This window comes from Heteronotia binoei, chromosome 15, assembly GCF_032191835.1.
Source record: "Heteronotia binoei isolate CCM8104 ecotype False Entrance Well chromosome 15, APGP_CSIRO_Hbin_v1, whole genome shotgun sequence".
NCBI classification, from domain to species: domain Eukaryota; kingdom Metazoa; phylum Chordata; class Lepidosauria; order Squamata; family Gekkonidae; genus Heteronotia; species Heteronotia binoei.
Window position 1 is genome coordinate 26911416 of NC_083237.1, and position 21701 is coordinate 26933116.

At 51.5% G+C, this 21701-nt stretch overlaps 1 protein-coding gene across 1 annotated transcript in view; it reads left to right on the forward strand.

Moving 5' to 3' along the window:
• Positions 1–10931: 10931 nt before the first annotated feature.
• The window catches only part of PTPRH (protein tyrosine phosphatase receptor type H), a 46646-nt gene continuing 35876 nt past the window's right edge, over positions 10932–21701 (forward strand). Inside the window, exons 1-2 of the mRNA XM_060254995.1 lie at positions 10932–11000; positions 20684–20717. Of these exons, the coding sequence (XP_060110978.1) occupies positions 10932–11000; positions 20684–20717 (103 nt within the window). The remainder of the gene's footprint in view (positions 11001–20683; positions 20718–21701) is intronic.

Below are 21701 nucleotides of genomic sequence, written 5' to 3' on the forward strand. Positions count from 1 at the left end.
GGGCGGCCCTGCTCAGTTGTAATAATGGGAGATCACCAGGCTACACTTTGAAGTTGGCAACTTAGGTTACACTTTAAAGGCAATGTTCTCAGGTATCTCTCTATTGCCTAATGACAGTCCAACCTGTCTGGAGTGCTGCATCTGAGAAAGTCGACCGCCCGAGTTTCCAGGCTTGTGATTGTTTCTCCCAATTCATGCTTTCTCTTTTTTTCACCTTTAAACATGTGAAACTGCCGTATACTGAATCAGACCCTTGGTCCATCAAAGTCAGTATTGTCTACTTAGACTGGCAGTGACTGTCCAGGATCTCAGACAGAGGTCTTTCATATCATCTACTTCCAGAACTTTTAAGTGGAGATAACCAGGGATTGAACCAGGGACTTTCTGCATGCCAAGCATCAGCTCTACCACTGGGCCACAGCCCCTCCCAGATGACAAAAATCTGGCTTGATGAGAAGTGAACACCTGTTGAGAATGTTAAGATGCTCTGAGAGACATTTAAAGGCAAAAAGCAGTGGAGGGCAAATTAACCTGCTCAAATCCCCGTGAAAGTACAGAGAAGGCAGGAGATTTAGGGGTAGTTTCTAAATTGTTCTCCCATCCTATAATTCCTTTTAGGGCCAAAGTTTATAAATAATAAGTATATACAAGGCCTACTGAGTAAGAGTACTGGTCCCCTAGAACAGTACTATCTTCTTTGACTGCCTATGACTCTCTAAGGTAGAGAGAGGTCTTTTCTACTACCTGTTACCTGAGATCCTGTTTAGTGGAGATGCCAGGGGCTGAACCTGTGACATTTTGCATGCAAAGCACATGCTCTACGACTACCACCAAGGGATGGCCTTCCTGGAAAGAAAACACCGTGAGCACAGACACCTTGTGTAGCCCAGGCAAATAGTCTATAAACAACTCCAGTAATGTCTTCATTAGAATCTTAAAATTACTATAACCAAAATGATTTCCCCTTACACAATTTTCAGCACTACAGTTCTGGTGCTAGGCTGTGGAAGGGGGAAGAGGCAAAGGAAATCACCCAAACAAAAGAGAGCAGGTGGCACAGTGGAGAGACAAAGTCACAAGCCGGACATTGCCAGATTGTAGCTGCCTTTTGGGGATCTGTGGATTATATTTTCTGATGGCATCTAGAATATTTTCCCAAGGAACTTCTGAGAAGGATCAACGAGGCTCCAATACATTCCTAAAATGACAATTTCCAGCATTCGTTGAATGAAACTGTGGCAATGAATATGAAACTGATTTCAAATGGGTATCGTTGTACAGTGTGGATAATGCCCATAATAGATCCTGTCTTCCTTCCGGATATTGATGCTCTGTACTTCTGGGAAATCTCGAAGAGAGGGAACTGTGTGTGTGTAAAGTGCCATCAAATCGCAGCCAACTTATGGTGACCCTGTAGAGTTTTCAAGGCAAGAGGCGTTCAGAGGTGATTTGCTGTTGTCTCCCTCTCCCTTTGACATTACAATTCCTTGGTGGCCTCCCATCCAAATACTAACCAGGGCTGACCCTTCTTAGCTTCCAATTTCTGATGAGACAGGGCCATCCAGGTTGGATGGGAGACATCCTTGAAATACCCAGTCGAGAGCACAGGGGCAGATGCTGTTTGGCCACTTCTTTGAATATCCTTCAGGCTCCCAGTAGGGGTCAATCACCAGAGGTCAACATGACTTCTAGGTGCAAACACACACAAATATACAAAATACAAAAAAGAGAGAAAACCCTCCCTTTTTAGCTTCCTTGATGCTTAGCCATCCCCCACAGCTAAGTTGGCCCCATTACTACCTTCCCCTGGAACTTATCTGCCCTCCTGCTTCCCACTCCTCAGTTTTACCCCCCCCCCCTTTGACTTTTGCTGGGAAGCCCAGGTGCGGGCAGGGGATCGCCTGGTTTGGAGACCCTCCCCCCCTTCAGGGTCATCAGAAAACAAGGGGGGGGGAAATGTCTGCTGGGCACTCCATCATTGCCTATAGAGACCAATTCGCTTAGGGTATAATGAAGAATTGACCTGTGGGTATCTGGGAGTCCGGGGGGCTGTTTTTTTGAGGTAGAGGCATCAAATTTTCAGCATAGCATCTGGTGCCTCTCCTCCAAACACCCTCCAAGTTTCAAAAAGATTGGACCAATTTTATGAGCCTCAAATAAGGTGCCCCTATCCATTATTTCCAATGGAGGAAAGGCATTTAAAAGGTGCGTGTTCCCTTTAAATGTGATGGCCAGAATTCTCTTTGGAGTTCAGTTATGCTTGTCACAACCTTGCTTCCGGCTCCACTCCCAATGTCTCCGAGCTCCACCCCCTCAAATCCCCAGATATTTCTTGAATAGGACTTGGCAAACCCTTCCCATAACCCTGTTTCCCTATTGATTACACTCATGTACTATCACCAAGCTGGGCTATTGTTTTCCCAGTGGGTGCTGAGGCCAGGTGAACTATTTCCTCCTGGGTTGTGGAAGGGGGAGGAGGCAAAGGAACTCACCCAAACAAAAGAGAGCAGGTGGCACAGTGGAGAGACTGAGTCACAAGATGGGCATTGCCAGACTGTAGCTGCCTTTCAGGGACCTGTGGATTATATTTTCTGATGGCATCTAGTATACTTTTCCAAGGAAGAACTTGGTTCTCCTTCCTGCTGGTAAGTGGATTTTTGAAAGCTGCTTTTTAATGTGCTGGCATCTCCCTGAAGATTTATTCCTAGTCTGGATTTAGCTATATCTCGACCGGTGACTGCTTAAACAGTTGCTGTCACCAGAAGTAGCTGTAGGTGGATATTATTATGAGCATATCCTGTGTCTGTTTTTTGTCAGTTGTTTTCCAAAGTAGCTCACATCAGTCAAGACACATAGACCCCCCAAAAAGGAGCCATGCAAACAGAAGGGGAAGAGGAGTTTGGCAGAATCAAAATGAAGTGAGCATTTTATAACCTGTTTGAGAAGCTGGTCTTTCCTTCCCAGTGAGATGTGAACCTGACATCATCTGTCCCCTCCCCACTCAAATGAGGCTGTGTTTGGGCTTTGGAGGCAGGGCCGGATTAACAATTAGGCCAAGTAGGCACTGGCCTATGGGCCCCCACTTCTTGAGGGGCCCTGGGCTGACTTTCCCCCCTAGTCCCCCCCCCCCCCCCCGCTTGCAGCCCTTGGAGCCTGAACGTGCAGCCAGCAACTGAGCCACTCCTTGCCCAACTTGCCTGGTGCGACTGCTGCTGGTGTCGCCAAGTTTGCCTCTCTCTGCCTCTCCCCCACAGCTTTGTCAAAGGGGCTGTTGAGAAGGCATCTGCAGGCTGCAGCGGGGGGCCATGGGCGGCGGGGCAGGTGCTCTGACTCTGAGATAATCTACAAGGACCCCCCCCCCCCCAAGATTTTGACTGCCTAGGGGCCTCCACAGGGTTTAATCCGGCACTGCTTGGAGGGTAAGACAAATGTTCCCATGGTGAGCAGTTCCATTACTCTTTTAGTGTTGCTAACTACCTCTAGGTGAGGCCTGGAGTCTCCCAGGCTACAGAGATCAGTTCCTTGAGGGACAATGGCAGCTTCAGAGGGTGCACTCTGTGGAATGCCATATATTCTAGGTGAAATTCCTCCCCAGATCCCCCTCCCTTCACAGGTGCCACCCCAAAATTGCCAGGAATTCCAGGTTGGAATCAGCAACAATACTCCTGAGTAAGGTGGTATCTTCTTTCTAGGTGAATGGATTGCTGGGGTAAAGCTGCAGAACCCACCTCAGAGGCAGGAGGTAGCTTATTCCTTTCTGCAATTGAAAGATCGCAGATGAGTGTGTTTGCAGGACAGTGCATGGATGAGCCATGGGGATGCATTCTCTCAGGCCTGAATGGAAGTACAGTGTGCTCAGAATACCTGTTTCTATTTGTGAACTTTCTGTTAGTAATTAAAACATTTACTGCAGGAATCGCAGCCCATGTCTCTAAACTGCCTGTGGAATTAGAAGGACGTAATTCTGTCTCTAAGGAGCTCCGTGGCACAGAGCGTTAGAGCTGCTGCAATCCTGCAGTCCAAGCTCTCTACTCATGACCTGAGTTCAATCCCAGTGGAAGCTGGGTTCAGGTAGCCAGCTCAAGGTTGATTCAGCCTTCCATCCTTCCAAGGTCGGTAAAATGAGTACCCAGCTTGCTCGAGGGAAAGTGTAGATGACTGGGGAAGGCAATGGCAAACCACCTTGTAAAAAGTCTGCCATGAAAATGTGCTGCGACATCACCCCAGAATTGGACACAACTGGTGCTTGCACAGGGGACTACCTTTACATCTCTTTTTTTTAAACTGTCTGTTCCTGATCTGGATAATATAGGCTAGCCTGATCTCTTCAGATCTTGGAAGTTAAGCAGGATGAGCCCTGGCTTAATATATATGGATGAGTGACTTCCAAGGAATAGCAGGATCTTGATGGGGAGGCAGGCAATGGCAAACCACCTTCTGCCTTGAAAACCCTGCAGAGTCGCCGTAAGTCAGCTGTGACTTGACAGCACTTTCCACCACCAGCACTGCTTAGGGTTGTATCATTAAACTCCTGTTGAGCAGTAGAAGACCAATAATCCACCACAAGTAAACAGAGAGGGTGACAAGAAAAGGCAACCAGAGATATACCAGGGACAATCCCCATTTTGTTTTTTGATATCCCTCCCTAATAATTTATTGTCCCTACTTGTACCTCTTAAGGATGATAAAATGCTTTTAATGCAAGTTAAGTTCTCTTTCCCCTCCCCTCAGGTCCAGCTTCCTAGAAATTAAACCTTGAAACAAGGAGGTGAGGCAGTCCATCTTTAGGATGTATCTACTTAAATGTATGCATGTGAGCAGGGCTTTTTTTTCTGGAAAAATAAGTCCCTGAACACTCAAGAGGGAAATGAAGAAGAAATACACAGGTGCCCAAGGGGTTTTTTTTAGTAGAAAAAGCCCAGCAGGAACTCATTTGCACATTAGGCCACACCTCTGATGTCACCATTATTTCACAGGAATTCATTTACATATTAGGCTACACCCCCTGAAGCCAAGCCAGCCGGAACTGGGTTCCTGTACGTTCCTGCTCAAAAAAAGCCCTGCAGGTGCCCTCATGAACGTTTAAACATTTTTTTTGAGAATTATGTTTCCACAAAGAGGTTCCAGAATTCCATTCTATCATATTCTGCCCCCCTCCCAAATTCCTGCATGTTAGTGTTAAGCCAGTATGAGAACTCAGCTTGCCATTTTGTGTGTTACAGCTGCGCTGCTGGAGGTATATTTTCTGAAGCGCTGATAATATATTTAAGGACTACTGTGTTGCAGTGTTTTAAAGTGCATTTTTAACAAGAACAAACACCTTCCATCTTTTAAATCAATGGAAAACTAAAAGAACCCAAAGCCTACAGGAGGTGGTGCAGAATGTTCAACATGTAAAGACGGTGATCCTTAGTTGAGAATTGGGTATTTCAAGCACATTCCCATTTTTGTCCTTAAAACTGTGGAAGGTATGAGTGGCAGCCAGCCATGTTTTTGGGTTAGATCTTGCCCAGTCACTGTCTTATTACACCACCATCCCTACGTGGCTTTTGTTTATATGGGTTCCAGGAGCCACCGTGGGGCTTTTTGGGTGACCCAGTGTAGTTTAAGAGCCACATCAAGGGTTACCAACTGCCAGGTGGGGTCTGGAGTCCCCCTTTCTGAATTACAGCTGATTCTCAGGTTGCCCCTTCTGATTGAAGGTTTAGTCTGGCAGGTTTTGGTACAGAAGGAGAGTCTGAGGTCAAGCCAGGTTCTGCTGGCCTCTGGGTGACTTCAGGTCTTGGAGCTGTTTTCTCCAAGGCAAACTGATCTCTGTCATCTGGAGATCAGTTATAATTGTGGGAGATCTCTCAGTCCCTCTTGGAAGTTGGCTCAACTATGGGCGGGGGGGTACCCTGCCACCTCAGACCAGCCGCAGGTTTTTCAAGGTCTTTGGGACAGAGTGGTCAAAGAAACTTCCACTGCTTTTTTGTCCTCCTCCCCAGTTGTGTCCACATTCTGTACTGCCTCATGGCTCTATCCCTCCCCTACCAGTTGCAATTCCCTTCTTCACACCACCACCCCCAACTGCAGCTATGATGGAGGAAGTACCATGTGACTTCCACGCAGTTCTTTTACTCCTGTTACAGCACAGCTGTGACACACAAAATGGCAAGCTGAGTTCTGCATACTGGGCTTTTTTTGAGCAGGAATGCACAGGACGCAGTTCCGGCTGGCTTGGTGTCAGGGTGTGTGGCCTAATATGCAAATGAATTCCTGTTGGGCTTTTTCTGCAAAAAAAAGCTCTGACTGTTGGTGTTGGTTGGCCAGTTTCAAAAGATCAAGAAGGCAGGGCTTTTTTTTTTGAGCTGGAATGCAAAAGGACACAGTTCTGGCTGGCTTGGCACCAGGGGGTGTGGTCTAATATGCAAATGATTCTCTGCAGGCTTTTTCCCCTGCAAAAAAGCCCTTCAAGAAGGCATCAATGAACTGCGGAGGGGGGTGCCTCTGGTTTAACTCTGATGGGGAGAGAGCCTGAAAGAGCAGGGGCCTCTTGTGCTTCGCCTGATGCATGCCCTGAATGGAGTCACTGTCTCCAGTTAGGGGGAAGCTCTTTCTGGGTCAGGGAGACTTGGTGCCGGTACCTGGGGGGCAGAGTTTGGGGAGCTCAACAGGGATGTGTAATGTCAAAGATTCCCTCCTCTGAAGCTGCCATTTTCTCCAGGGGAACTGATCTCTGTAATCTGGAGAACAGCGGGACTTCTGGGAGATCTCCAGCCCCCCCCCCCCCCTCCGAGGCTCACAGCCCTCTTGCTCACCAGAAACCCTACTTGCTCAACCATACTTGCTGCCAGTTTGGGCCATCTCAACCCCTCACCTCTAACTCTGCCCCAGCTACCGGCCTGTTCCCTTTCTTGAGTGTGCTGCTTGCAACTGCAGAGGGATGAGGCGAAAGCTTCTAGGAAATGGAGGGGCTCGGACTTCAATGATGCTAAAATAATACTTAATCAAGGGGACTCTTGTAAGCTAAACTGTTTTGAACTGCATAGCTAGGTCTGAATGTCCACTTCAAAGACAAATCTTTAGACTCAGTTTTGGTCTTGAGATGCTTGGGTGAAAGGTGGATATCTAAATAGTCTTAAACAGGCCTTGAATTCAGCAGGAGCTCACAGGAGCACAGTTCCTGAACCTTTCTGAGGGTTTCCCCTCCTCCTCCCCTCCTACCTTGTCCATTGACTAGTAGGTGCAGCTACATAACAATCCCTGGATTAGGAGATTGGGCAGCCAGCCAGCCACCAGGGACTTTGCCATGCCCTCAGCAGCCCTTATTAACCCCTGGAGAAGCCCACACCACCCTCTCTCCATTTCTTACGTGTAGGGTTGCCAATCCCCAAATGGGGGCAGGGGATCCCCCGGTTTGGAGACCCTGCCCCCGCTTCAGGGTCATCAGAAAGCGGGGGGGAGGGGAGGAAAATGTCTGTTGCGAACTAGGGTTGCCAAGTCCAATTCAAGAAATATCTGGGGACTTTGGGGGTGGAGCCAGGAGACTTTGGGGGTGGAGCCAGGAGACATTAGGGGTGGAGCCAAGATCAAGGCTGTGACAAGCATCATTGAACTCCAAAGGGAGTGCTGGCCATCACATTTAAAGGGACGGCACACCTTTTCAATGCATTCCTTCCATAGAAAATAATGAAGGATAGGGGCACCTTCTTTTGGGGCTCATAGAATTGGACGCCATTGTCCAATCGTTTTGAAATTTGGGGGTATTTTGGGGAGAGGTACTAGATGCTATACTGAAAATTTGGTGCCTCTACCACCAAAAACAGCCCCCCCCCCAGAGCCCCAGATACCCACGGATCAATTCTCTATTATTTTCTATGGGAATGAATCTCCATAGGGAATAATAGAGTTCCCAGCAGACATTTCCCTCCCCTCCCCCCGCTTTCTGATGACCCTGAAGCGGGGGGAGGGCCTCCAAACCGAGGGATCCCCTGCCCCCACCTGGGGATTGGCAACCCTACTGGGAACTCTATTATTCCCTATAGAGATTTATTCCCATAGAAAATCATGGAGAATTGATCTGTGGGTATCTGGGGCTCTGGGGGGGGCTGTTTTTTGGGGTAGAGGCACCCAATTTTCAGTATAGCATCTAGTTTCTCTCACCAAAATACCTCCCAAGTTTAAAAAAGATTGGACCAGGGGGTCCAATTCTATGAACCCCCCAAAAATGTGCCCCTATCCTTTATTTCCTTATGTAAGGAAGGCATTAAAAAGGTGTGCTGTCCCTTTAAATGTGATGGCCAGAACTCCCTTTGGAGTTCAATTATGCTTGTCACAGCCTTGATCTTGGCTCCACCCCTAATGTCTCCTGGCTCAACCCCCAAAGTCCCCAGATATTGCTTGAATTGGACTTGGCAACCCTACTTACGTGATTTTGGGTGGCAGGTGGCTTGCTTGCCTTTTGACTGGGGACGGCTGGCCCAGGAGAGCCCCAGGTGAGCAAGGTCTGCTTGGGCTGGCTGGATTTCTAGCCAGCCCAAGCAGGCCTCACTTGCCCAGGGCTCTCCTTTCTTGCATAGGATTGCTTTGGCTGGGGGTGATGGTGGCATATACTAATAAGCTATGCAAATGAGCTCCACCACATATTTTTCTACAAAATTATCCTTGATCTTAAATAATAAACAAATGAAACTGGGAGAATAAATAGGACTTGCCCCTAATAACTTGTTTTGAGGATGACACTTGAGTGATGCTTTGGAGATCCAGGACAAGATCTTCTGTCTGTAACAGCAGTAAAGGCAAATAATTGGATCAGGGCGTTGGGACTGTAGGGCAGGGTAGGTTAGAGTCTAACCCTTTCCCCTTGATTCCGTCTCTAGGGGTCTGACACAGGACAGTGGATTTGCCCCCAACTGAGCTCTATTTTTAAATAAAGCAAATGCTGCAATTGCTATGGATCTTCCAAAGGCAGCAACCCAGACGGATAAGTGCTCATCTCTTGAACTTCTCACCACTTGGAGAAGCAGGGTGAGCATCAAGAAGTAAATGAAGCAGGCATAAAGATACCTCCAGGCCTCTTCTTCACTTTGTCCTGCCCTGTCGCACCACTCTTGAGTCAAGAGCTTAAAACTTCAGGGGAAGAACTGTGACACTTTGCTTTGCAAGAAAAATAAAAGGCAAAAACACATAAGATTTTAGCAAAATGTTTGCTGGCATAACTCCTTGCTGTCAGGGTGTTTCCTTGCCATAAGTACTAGGCTTCCCAATCCCCCCGCCCTGCCGGGGGACCCCTGAATTAGCAGCCTTTTCCCCCGATCTCCAAAAATGTGGAAGCGGGAGGGGTGGTGGTGGGAAACGGCGTGGCCTCCCTTCGTGAGGTGCATGCTGGGAGGTGCATGCTGGGACTCATAGTCCTTGTGTCCTCTCCGGCTGCTACAGGCGTCTCCTCGGGGAGTCTGGCCGGCGGGAGTCAAAAGAAGGTGCCCCTATCCTTCATTATTTCCTATGGAAGGAAGATGTTTAAAAAGGTGTGCGGTCCCTTTAAATGTGATGGCCAGAACTCCCTTGGAGTTCAATTATGCTTGTCACACCCTTGTTCCTGGCTCCGCCCTGATGTCTCCTGGCTCCACCCCCAAAGTCCCCAGATATTTCTTGAATTGGACTTAGCAACCCTAATAAGCACATCCATGTTGGTTCAGTCTTACTACAAGTAGCTATTGTGAGTATAGATGTAGCTGGCTGGCTAATAGCACATATTTTGTCTGTGTAACTTATAAGTATCCACTTTCTCACCCTGAGATAGTTGGTATGCTTGGACACTCAAGGTTGTACACTCAGAATAAATAAAAATACTCTGGTTTGTAACTGGAATAAAAAGGAGATGGGGTAGTGGGCACTGCTTCATTGGTAGAAAAAAGGCGCTTTTTACTCAAATTAATTAATGGTCTGAAGCAACCTATATATCTGCTTAACCAGGCCCAGCTGAATTTGGAAACATGCACATGTGTGTTTGTGCTATAAACTTCCACTCTATCTGCTGGGATTTAATTGTTTCTGTCACAAACAGCACCTATTCACCAAATCACCAGATGCACAAATACACCTGGACCAGGGGGTGATGACATGAGGCATGTGTGCGCTGTTTTGCAGCCACCAACGAACAAAGCTCTGTGGGAATGGCTAGCTTTTGGGATCCTTTGCTCTGGAGTCCATTGGAAAGCTTTATTCAGATTTCTCTCTGAAACAATGGGGCCTTCCCCATAGGGATGGGATGTTGCAGCTTGCTGGTGCAGCTGCAGAGAAAGTGCAACAGCAATGTGGCTTTTCCTGATGTTTCCCTGCCCCCCCCCCCCATGGCTACCACTTCCCTCCCCAGCTACCAGGACTTTTGCAGTTTTAAAAACATTGGTACTAGATTATTCTTATATTGACATAACGTGATAGGTATAGCAGATTTTCTGAGCTTCCCAGCTTAGTTTTTAAAAAATAAGCCTCAAGGTCAGGGGTGACCAAACTGGCTCAGGAGCCACGTGTGGCTAGGCTTCCCAACCCTCCCGCCCTGGCGGGGGACCCCAGGTTTCACAGCCTCTTCCCCCGCTCCCCAAAAAAATGGAAGGGGGGGGGAGGGGGGAGCGTGGCGAGCCGTGAGTTGTCTGGACACAGGACGTAAAAGGACATGCCCGTGTCGGCGTAGAAATCCATCCTCCTCTTGGTCTCCTCGGTGGCGATGAGCTCGAAGGGGGTGTTGGAGCACCATTTATTCTCAACATCCGCCAGCTGCTGGAAATCCATCCTCGCCTCCTACCCTGGCTGCCTTCAGCCTCCTCCCTCCCTCCTCCTCTCTCCTCGGCGGGTGACTGTATCCGATTCCGCTCCCCTCTCCCTCTAGGAAACTGGGCACTCGGCCCTTCAGAGGAGGGGGAGGCAGGAGGGGGCTTAGAGCTGGGGGGATGCTCCAGGTGGCCCACCGGTACTTCGGGCTGCGGCTCCCGGCCTCGGCATTACTTGCGAACTTCCACGTATTGTTTACATGCTGGGTGGCCCGGGCGGCAGGCTGCCTCGCTCACTCTCCTTCGCCCTCTTCTCTCGCTCGTTTCCCCCCGCCTCCTGCGGCCGCTCTTCAGCAGCCTGACATTGGTTCAGCGCGGCTGCGTTGCTGTCGGTGTGGGTCACTCGGTGGGTATGGGTAAAAGCTGGAGCGTGGCGAGCCGCGAGTCCAGGTCCATCTGAGCCTCATGTCCAGAACCCCCCTTGGAGTTCAATTATGCTTGTCACAGCCTTGATCTTGGCTCAACCCCTGATGTCTCCTGGCTCCACCCCCAAAGTCTCCTGGCTCCACCCCCAAAGTCCCCAGATATTTCTTGAATTGGACTTGGCAACCCTACGTGTGGCTCTTTCACACATATTGTGTGGCCCTCAAAGCCCCCATCACTTAAGGTTGCCAAGTCCAATTCAAGAAATATCTGGGAACTTTGGGGGTGGAGCCAGGAGACTTTGGGGGCGGAGCCAGGATACTTTGGGGGTGGAGCCAGGAGACATCAGGGCGGAGCCAGGAACAAGGGTGTGACAAGCATAACTGAACTCCAAGGGAGTTCTGGCCATCACATTTAAAGGGACCGCACACCTTTTTAAATGTCTTCCTTCCATAGGAAATAATGAAGGATAGGGGCACCTTCTTTTGGGGCTCATAGAATTGGACCCCATGGTCCAATCGTTTTGAAACTTGGAGGATACTTTAGGGAGAGTCACTCGATACTATACGGAAAATTTGGTGCCTTTACCTCAAAAAACAGCGCCCCCAGAGCCCCTGAAACCTCCAGATCAATTTCCCATTATACCCTATGAGAATCGATCTCCACACAGAGAATAATGACGTGCTCAGCAGACTCCCCCCCCCCATTTCTGGCAACACTGAAGGGGGATTGGCCTCTCTACTCACGAGTTGCTGCCAACTTCTTCGAAGTAACACAGACACCCATCCCAAGAGGAAGCCTTTCAATCAGTGACTGAAGCTTCCGGAGGTAGAAATGCACATGGTCCTCTGGGGGCGGAGCTCCCCCCCCTCTGCTGGCCAGACTCCCCGACAGCACCCAGCAGCCAGAGAGGACACAAGGACTACGAGTCCCAGCATGCACCTTGCGAAGGGAGGTCGGACTGAAGCGAATAGCAGACCGGCGGTGGGCGGGCCTTTGTGACCCGGAGGAAGCCTGAAGCCTGCGAGGGAGGGAGGCAGGCAGGGAAAGAGACACGGCGCCGTTTCCCCACCGCACCCCCCACTTCCAGATTTTTGGAGAGCGGGGGAGGAGGCTGCTAATCCAGGGGTCCCCTGGCAGGGGGGGCGCATTGGGAAGCCTACCATCACTCCATCAGCCAGCTTGGAGAAGGCATTTCTCTCTTTAAATCACTTCTGCAAGCCAAGCCAGCAGGCAGCTTGGAGAATGCATTTAAAGTTAAAGTTGCTTTCTTTCCACCTCTCCCCCATCTATTTGCCTTCCTTCCTGTCTGCCTGCCTGCCTTCCTGTCTTCCAGCTCTTAAACATCTGACATTTATTCTATGTGACTTAGGTTAAACACATTTGGCCATCTCTGCTCTTCTCTTGTGGAATATATTATTTCTCCAAGGGAAGGGACAAGATGCTTTTTCTTTTTAAATGAGAGCTGAGAATTCAGAGAATCTGCTGCACCTATTGTTCTGACAGTATATCGATAGAATGATACTCTAGTGTGGATTTTTAAAAAGATAACACCCCCCCCCCCCATGGCAGGGCGAAGAAATGGCTGTCACAAGGGAGAATGACTGCCTTGTGAGCCAGAAAATCCTAATTTATCCACCCACCCATGCAGTAGCTATCCAGGTTTTACTGCAGTCTTTTCCTGAAACAAAGCAAGTTTAAGATACAGCAGAGAAAAACTATGGAAATCCCCAGGGATGCACAAATACAACATGACACTGCAGGGAAACAGGAAAGAAAAACACCTTCCCCAAAACATTGAACTCCTATGGAAGGCATTAGTGAGGGCTAGCAACATCTTGAGTTTTTAAGGAGCATGAATTAAAATGCTAAAAGGATCCTTCAACAAACACGGCTATAGCCAAATATTCTGTAGCTGTTAGCTGGTGCCTATGCATAAAATAAAATGTACAGAAGAGTCACTGACACTCTGGCAACACCTGATACTTTTGTGGAGCTGATCTGGTGCCACTGGGCAAAAAGAATGGCAGGGACATTTTCTCCTCTCCTTGCCTGCCCTTGTGTTGGAATGCTCACCTTTCCCCATAATATCAGGCTGGAGGTTAGAAAGAGACCATTGTTTTGCTGCTGAGCAAGGCTCAGACCACAGGATTTGGTTTGTTAATAGAGGTGCAGCATGCAGATGATACCTCATGCGCTTGGGCATCAGCTCTTCAAGGGCACATCACTATGCTGCTGTGGGGAACACCATATCACAAGGGCTATGGACAGTTGTGATTGTCTTGGGCAATTGTCTTGAGCGGGGGGGGGGGGCAATTCGGTACACCCCCTTCCCGCTGCCCTAGGCAATTGCCTAGTTTGCCTAGTGGGCGAGCTGGCCCTGGTTGTGAAGTTAACATTTCTCCCACTCTCCCAAATGCAGCCAGCAGAAACTTTTAACATGGGAAGGGAAAAGCTGTAACAGCAGCAGAGTACATGGGTTGCATGCAGCAGCATCCATTTTCAATCATAGCTGCTTCCACATGCCAGTGACTTTATGGACAGCTCTTGTTGCAGCCAGATGGAGAGGCAGATATGCTGGTCCACTGCTCCATTTGTCGAGTGCACACTACCACAGAGGGAATGAAAAGGCATCTAATAGAGATGCCAGACTCCAAGTGAGAACCCCCCAGAATTACAGTTCATCTCCAGACTATAGAGATCAGTTCTCCTGGAGAAAATGGATGCTTTTAGGGTTGCCAGCCCTGGGCTGGGAAACACCTGGAGATTTTGGGATTGGAGCCTGAGAAGGGCAGGGTTTGGACACGAGAGGGGCTTCAGCAGGGTATAACACTACAGACTGCACCTTCCAAAGCAGCCATTTTCTCTGCATTGGAGATTAATTGTAATAACAGGAGATCTCTAGGTGTCACCTGGAGGTTGGCAACCCTAAATGCTTTGGAGGGTGGGCTTCTATGGCATTGCACCCCGCTGAGGTCCCTACCCCCCCCCCCAGAGTTTCCCAGCCAGGACCCAGCAACCCTAGCCCCTATTCAGGTGCAGTGTAGTTAGAGCCCTCCATCTGATTCATTGCCACTGAAATATGGTCTCCTACCAACCTGTGGTTGAGCAGAAAATGCAAATCATGTGTTCCCTCTGGAAATTACAATACTTCTCCTATCGCTAGCACCAGAAAGGGCCGGAACAGGAAGAAGGCAAGACACAGCCCTCATTGTCTGGGAAGCTGGAGATTAACATTTAAAAAACGCACAAGGTGTAGAGTCAGAACTGAAGCCACTTTGATGGCATTGAAGAGAGCAAATTCAAATTTTATAACAGAGCACTGACTTGCGTGAATCACAAGTCATAGTGGGACTCTACTAGTGTGAAGCACAAGGCTGTGATCTCTTTCTCTGATTTTTTTGTACCTCAGTCTTCTTTCAAGCGCTCAGGGAGGCAAACATGGTTCTCCCCTTCTCCATTTTATCCTCACAACCGTCCTGAAAGTTAGGCTAGTCCAAGAGAGTGAGTGTTACTCTCCCAGAGTCACTCAAGGAGCTCTGTGGCTGAGGGCCTGTTGTGTATGTGGCCTCAAGTGAAGACTTAAAAGGTTGTTCCTGCCTGGCTCATTGGAGCCATAAGAACAGAGCTTGGGAACAATGGGCAGTAGGATCCAAATCCCTGCTGCCCTGCTCCAATCACAGGACCCCTGCTAGTTTGAATGATCCAATAACGGAACCCGGAGTTGTATATAGTTGGCCTCATTGGCCCAGTTCCTCAGTCTTCAAGTGCAATCTATCTTATGCTGTATGCAATAAAGAGCTGATGATCACTACTACCTCGCCTCTTCCATGCATTGAACCCACTATATTATAGGGCCCTTACCAGATGTGTCCACAGGTATGCTTACAAGTGCTCTGGCATTCCCTGACGGTGAGCCAGGTTGCCACAAGCATTGAGGGCTCAGTGAGAGGTTGACTACAACCAGGTTGCGAAATTCTTGGAGACTGGGCAGTACCTGGGAAGGGCAGAGTTTGGGGAGGGGAGGGAACTCAGATGTGGTGGTGCCCATAGCTGCCATTTTCTCCAGGGGAGATGATCTCTGTAGTCTTGGAGATTGGTTTTAATTCTAAGGCAATGCCAGGCCCCACCTGGAAGTTGGCACCTTAACCATTCTACTTGGCTTAGCTAGGCTTGGGCTGAGGTGAGAAGGGGTGGGAAAGAAGAGGAGGGAGTGTGGAGGGAGGAAAGAAAGGACAGCATGTGCGCTCCTTCCCTCCTAAATCTGTGTGGTGGAAGAAAGGGATGAGGCAAGATTGACAGTGGTAGTAGCAGAAGAGGCATTTTATAGGGTTGCCAGCCTCCAGGTGGGGCCTGGAGATCTCCCACTTTTACAACTGATCTCCAGCTGGCAGAGATCAGCTCCCTTGGAGAAATGGCTGCTTTGAAGGGTTGACTCTATGGCATTGTAACCTGCTGAAGCCCCTCCCCTCCCCAAACCCCATTCTCTCCCAGATCCACCCCCAAAGTCTCCAGGTACTTTCTAACACAGACCTGGCAACCCTAGCAATGGTGGTGGCATGCCAGTTCACCCTCCTGGGTTCTTATGCTCTAAAACCAGATGGACATGGCATTTATGAGCAATTGTAAATGTACCCACAGAAAATATCATGCTTGGTGTAGTGTACAGCGTTCGCAGAACGCAGCCAGTTCATAATGGCCACGACAGCAGAATGACACCAGTCCACCCCAGCCGCGGAGGTAACTGAGAAACATCCAGGTGCCTCCGCGCTGGGCGCAACGATCCGCCAATCACAGCTTGTGGCGGGAAATACGGCTGGTCGGCATTGGACCGGCCAGCAGGAAGAATAGTCCGGCTACTGTATATATGCGGGATCCGGCCCGCGTGCTTGCTCTCTTCCATCTTGTACTGTACCAGCAATAAACTATGTTGCCCTACGCTCGTCTCCAAGTCTGGTACTTTACAGTGGCGACGAGGATGGGATACTAGCCACGTCGGCTACGACGGAGATCTTGGGCAACGAACGACCGGTCACGACCGCCGCCGCCACCATGGCCAACCAGGGCGGTATCACCGGCTACCTCGAGACCTTCGACCCTGCAAATCCAGAGGGCTGGGAGTCCTACTCGGAACGGGTCGAGTTCTACCTCCGGGCCAACAAGGTCACCGACGCCGGAGCAAAGAGGGATGTTCTCCTGAGCGTCTGCGGGCCAGCCACATTCGAGATCGCTAAGGGTCTCTCGGCGCCCGCCCGCCTGGCGGAGAAATCCTACGCGGAGATCATCAGGCTCCTCACGGGCCACTTCTTGCCGCAGCCCTCACGGGTGGCTCGCAGATTCCTGTTCCACAAAAGGGACCAGACCGCTGGAGAATCAGCCGCGGACTACTTGGCGGCCCTCCGCAAACTCGCCGGGAACTGCAACTTTCCCCAGTTGGAGGAAACCCTGGCCGACCGATTCACGTGGGGCCTCCGCGACGAAAGGCTCCAGCAGAAGCTCTTCGCCAAAGAAGAGCTCACCCTTCAGGGCGCCTTCAGCGAGGCGGTAGAGTGGGAGAGGGCCGCCAGGACGTTTCCCCGGGCCAAGACCGAGACCGCCCACCATGAGGAGCTGGATCCCGAGCACCAGGACGAGGGAGAAGCCCTCCAGATGCACCGCGCCGCAGGACCCGCCGCCCGAGCTCCACAGCGCCCCCGAGCCCACGAACGGCTGAGTCAGCGCACCAGCGAAAGGGCTAAATGCGCCAGCTGCGGCGACCCCCACAATCGGCGGGACTGCCAGTACCGGACCTGGGACTGCAGGAGCTGCGGGAAGACCGGCCACATAGCGCGGGCTTGCCGAGCCAAGCCCAACCGCCCGCGACCGACCGCACACCACGAGGCCGCAGAGTCCCACTCCACGGCCTCCACCTCACTTCAGGTACTGAATTTGCCCCTGACCACCCCCAACAAGATAACGATGGCGGTCCTCATAGACGGGGCCCCCTGCACCATGGAAGTGGACTCGGGCTCCTCCATCTCCATAATTGCGGAGGAGACCCTGAGAAGGCTACGCCCCGGCCAGGGGCTGCAGCTGCGACCAGCAAATTTCATATTGCGGGACTTCCAGCAAAACCCGGTCCAAATAGCGGGGTAGGCACGGGTGCAGGTGGAGCGGGGGTCCTTCAGAGGCCCCCTAGACATCCTGGTGGTCAAGCGGCCGCTTACCACCCTGTTGGGTCTTGCATGGTTTGGCCCCTTGGGAATCCGAATAGAGGTGGCGCGCACGGCCACAGCAGGAGGGTTCGGGGGGGTATGCGGAGAGTTCCCCGACGTATTTGATGGGTCGCTGGGTAGTTACAAGGGCCCGGCCATCTCCCTACCGCTCGACCCGATGGTCAGACCGATCCGGCTCAAGGCAAGGAGGGTCCCCTTCGCCTTGAAGCCCAAGATCGAGGCAGAGTTGGACCGCCTAGTAGCCCAAGGGGTCCTGGAGCCAGTAGATTACGCCATGTGGGAGACCCCCATAGTGACCCCGGTCAAACCAAATGGGGACGTGCGGATATGTGCAGATTACAAGTGCACAATTAACAAAGCGCTCCAAGACAACCCATACCCGGTGCCAGTAGTCAGCCACGTCCTGGCAGCCCTGGCGGGGTCAAAGATTTTTGGGAAGCTGGACCTGGCACAAGCCTACCAGCAGCTCCCGGTGGACGCAAAAACGGCCGAGGCACAGACGATAGTTACCCGCAGGGGGGCGTTCAGGGTTAACCGGTTGCAGTTTGGGGTCAGCGTGGCTCCGGGGATCTTCCAGAGTATAATGGATGCCCTCCTTAAAGGGATCCCCGGAGTCCAGCCGTTTTTCAACGATGTTTTAATCGCCGCCCCGGACCCTGAAGAATTCCGCAACCGCCTGCGAGAGGTGCTCCGCCATTTTCAAGCCGCTGGACTAAAAGTTAAAAGGGAGAAGTGCATGCTGGGGGTGCCACGGGTGTAGTTCCTGGGATTCGCAGTAGACGCGGAGGGAATCCACCCGACCGAGGAAAAGACTCGGGCCATTGTTCAAGCCCCTGCCCCCACGTGTAAAGCGGAGCTACAGAGCTTCTTGGGGGTCCTCAATTTCTACCACACGTTCATACCCCACAAGGCGGCCCTTGCCGAACCCCTACACCGATTACTGGACAAAAAAGCTCCATGGGTGTGGGGGAAGAAGCAAGCCGCCGCCTTCCAGGCAGTTAAGGACGTCCTGGTCTCCAACGCGGTGCTGCACCACTTCGACGAGCGCCTCCCGGTCATCCTGGCATGCGATGCATCGCCGTACGGGGTGGGCGCTGTCCTGGGACACCAGTTACCGGATGGCCGGGAGGTCCCGGTCGCATACTACTCACGCACCCTGACTTCGGCAGAACGGAACTATGCACAAATCGACAAGGAGGCCCTGGCCATAGTAGCGGGGGTCCATAAATTCAACGATTATCTGTACGGGCGCCGGTTCACAATAGCGACGGACCATAAGCCGCTTTTGGGTCTGTTGGCCCCTGACCGCCAAACTCCCCAAATCCTGTCCCAGAGGGTATTGAGGTGGAATCAATTCCTCAACTCGTACACTTACACGCTGATACACAGGGCGGGCAAGGCAATGGGTCACGCGGACGCTCTCAGCCGGTTGCCGCTCCCTGACACAGGCCCCGATCCAGCCCCAGCACACCAGGTTATGTCGATCGAGTCACTCCCGGAGCAGCCCCTCCACGCGGCAGAGGTGGCTAGAGCCACCGGAAAAAACAAAACCCTAGCAAGGGTGCTCGACTGGGTGGTGAGGGGGTGGCCAGAGGGGAACATGGGGGAAGAGTTCAAACCCTACAAAATGCGAAGGGAGGAACTCGCAGCCCACAAAGGGTGCCTACTATGGGGGAGCAGGGTAGTGGTTCCCCCCCCTCTACAGAAACGGGTCTTGGAATCACTCCACGAAACACACCCAGGCATAGTGAGAATGAAGGCCCTGGCCAGGAGCTACGTATGGTGGCCGGGGATGGACGGGGAGATAGAGAACTGGGTCCGGAGATGCAGCACATGCCAGGAGTCACGGCCGGACCCACCCAGCGCCCCAGCTACACGGTGGGAGACCACAAGGAAACCGTGGTCCCGGCTCCACATTGATTTTGCCGGGCCGTTCCAGGGACAGATCTTCCTAATCATTGTCGATGCATACACAAAATGGTTAGAGGTCATCCCCGTAGGGTCTACCTCGTCAGCAGCAGCCATTAGAGCTTTACGCAGGGTCCTGTGCACCCACGGTATTCCGGACACCATAGTCTCGGACAACGGGGCAGCGTTCACATCGGGGGACTTCCAGGCGTTCCTCCAGAGGTACCTCATTAGACACATCCGGTCAGCTCCCTTCCACCCGGCCACCAACGGCCAGGCCGAGCGGATGGTCCGAACAACAAAAGAGGCCCTGGGCAGAATAGTGCAAGGCGATTGGGACCACCGGCTAGCCGCGTTCCTCTTCGACAACCGGGTCATTCCAAACCCAGTCACCGGGGTCAGCCCAGCCGAGCTTCTCATGGGATGCAAGCTCACCACAAGGTTAGATCGGCTAAACCCTGACAGAGCCCCCGACGTGCGAGGGTCCCCGGAGGTCAGAGACGCGGCTAGGGGGTTCTTCGCAGGGGACCCAGTGTTCGCCCGGAACTACGCTTCAGGCCCAGAGTGGGTAGCCGGGCGGGTACTACGGGTCGTGGGTTCCCGCCACTACGAGGTATCCACCGAGGGGGGCCAGATCCTACACCGGCACATCGACCAGTTACGCCGCCGGACTCTCCCAGAGATACCCACGGAAACGAGGGAGGCAGGGCCCGAGGGGGACCCAACGACACCGGCACCGGCACCACAGCCACACACACCGGCAGAGGCGAACCAACCCTCGAACCCCGACCCACAACCCACCAACGCTCAACCCCCGGGGGAAAACCCAGATGCGGAAGTAGCCCCGGCACCACAAGCAACTCCGAGGCGTTCAACACGGGAGCGCCGACCTCCCGCCTACCTCCAGGACTATGTCACTAACTAAGGGGGGAGGAGTGTAGTGTACGGCGTTCGCAGAACGCAGCCAGTTCATAATGGCCACGACAGCAGAATGACACCAGTCCACCCCAGCCGCGGAGGTAACTGAGAAACATCCAGGTGCCTCCGCGCTGGGCGCAACGATCCGCCAATCACAGCTTGTGGCGGGAAATACGGCTGGTCGGCATTGGACCGGCCAGCAGGAAGAATAGTCCGGCTACTGTATATATGCGGGATCCGGCCCGCGTGCTCGCTCTCTTCCATCTTGTACTGTACCAGCAATAAACTATGTTGCCCTACGCTCGTCTCCAAGTCTGGTACTTTACACTTGGTTAAACCCAGAGTAGGGATTTGAATCCAGGTCTCTCCTAATCTGACAATAACTACTCTTTCACACTGACTCTTCTTTCTAGGCTGTAAAAATAATAAAATTTCATCCTTTTTCATGCTCTGCCTTTTTCCCTCCAGGTGCTGCTGCTGATCCCTCAGCCAGGCCAATATGGTGAGTAGCTAAGTGAAGATGTTTTTCCTGGGTGCCACTTTGCTTCCATGGCAGGCAGACTCCATTGGTGCAACCTTCCCCACCATGGAAAAGGAGTGCTGTGACACACCCTTTGAACATCTGCCTGTCACAGCCATTGAACCACGCCTCTAGACATGGTGTCAGAACATTTCTCCTCATCACTTGGTGGGGCTTATGTAGATAACTGAGGTACCTTGGGGTAGGCAACCTCCCTCTAAAGTATCCCCTTGATTGTTTGAATGGACTCTGACAGACAAGTGACACATTATGCTCAAACACAGCTCATGGCAACCTGATAGTCCTTTTTCACTTGAAAAAACCTGTTGTGCTCAGGCCGTAGAATCTCTGAGGTGGTAAAATGGGCAGCATCAACCTTGAAGGGGAAGGGGGGTTATATTCTTCATAATCCTCCACATAAAAATTTCTCCCCACTGGGTTGCCAATCCCCAGGTGGGAGCAGGGGATCCCCCATTTTGGAGGCCCTCCGCCTGCTTCAGGGTCATCAGAAAGCGGCGTGGGGGAGGGAAGTGTCTGCAGGACACTCCATTATTCCCTATGGATGGAGACTGATCTTTGGGCCTTAAGCCTGTTCTAGACATGCAGCAGAATGAGGTGGGATTGAGGCAGCCGAGCAACCAGGTGGTAGAAGGCACTGTACCACTTCAGACTTTGGGACTGGGGTTCCATTGTTCACAGTTCTCCTGCCTTAGTAACTTCAGTTTCATGGAAGACTAGCACATCATGATGCGAAGGGCTAAGCAAGAACTTTCTTATTTTGGTGTGCTGTTTTTGAATTTGCGTGATATTTTTCATGGAAGAAGCATTAAAAAGGCGACTCTCCCCACTACAGTCTTAGAATTCCTCTTCCAAATTCTGGTGCATAGACCAGGCCTTAGCCTTTCCTCTCTGTCTGCTGTTTCCTTGCTCAAAATCCCTCATCTGTTCACCTAGCTTTTTCCCCAT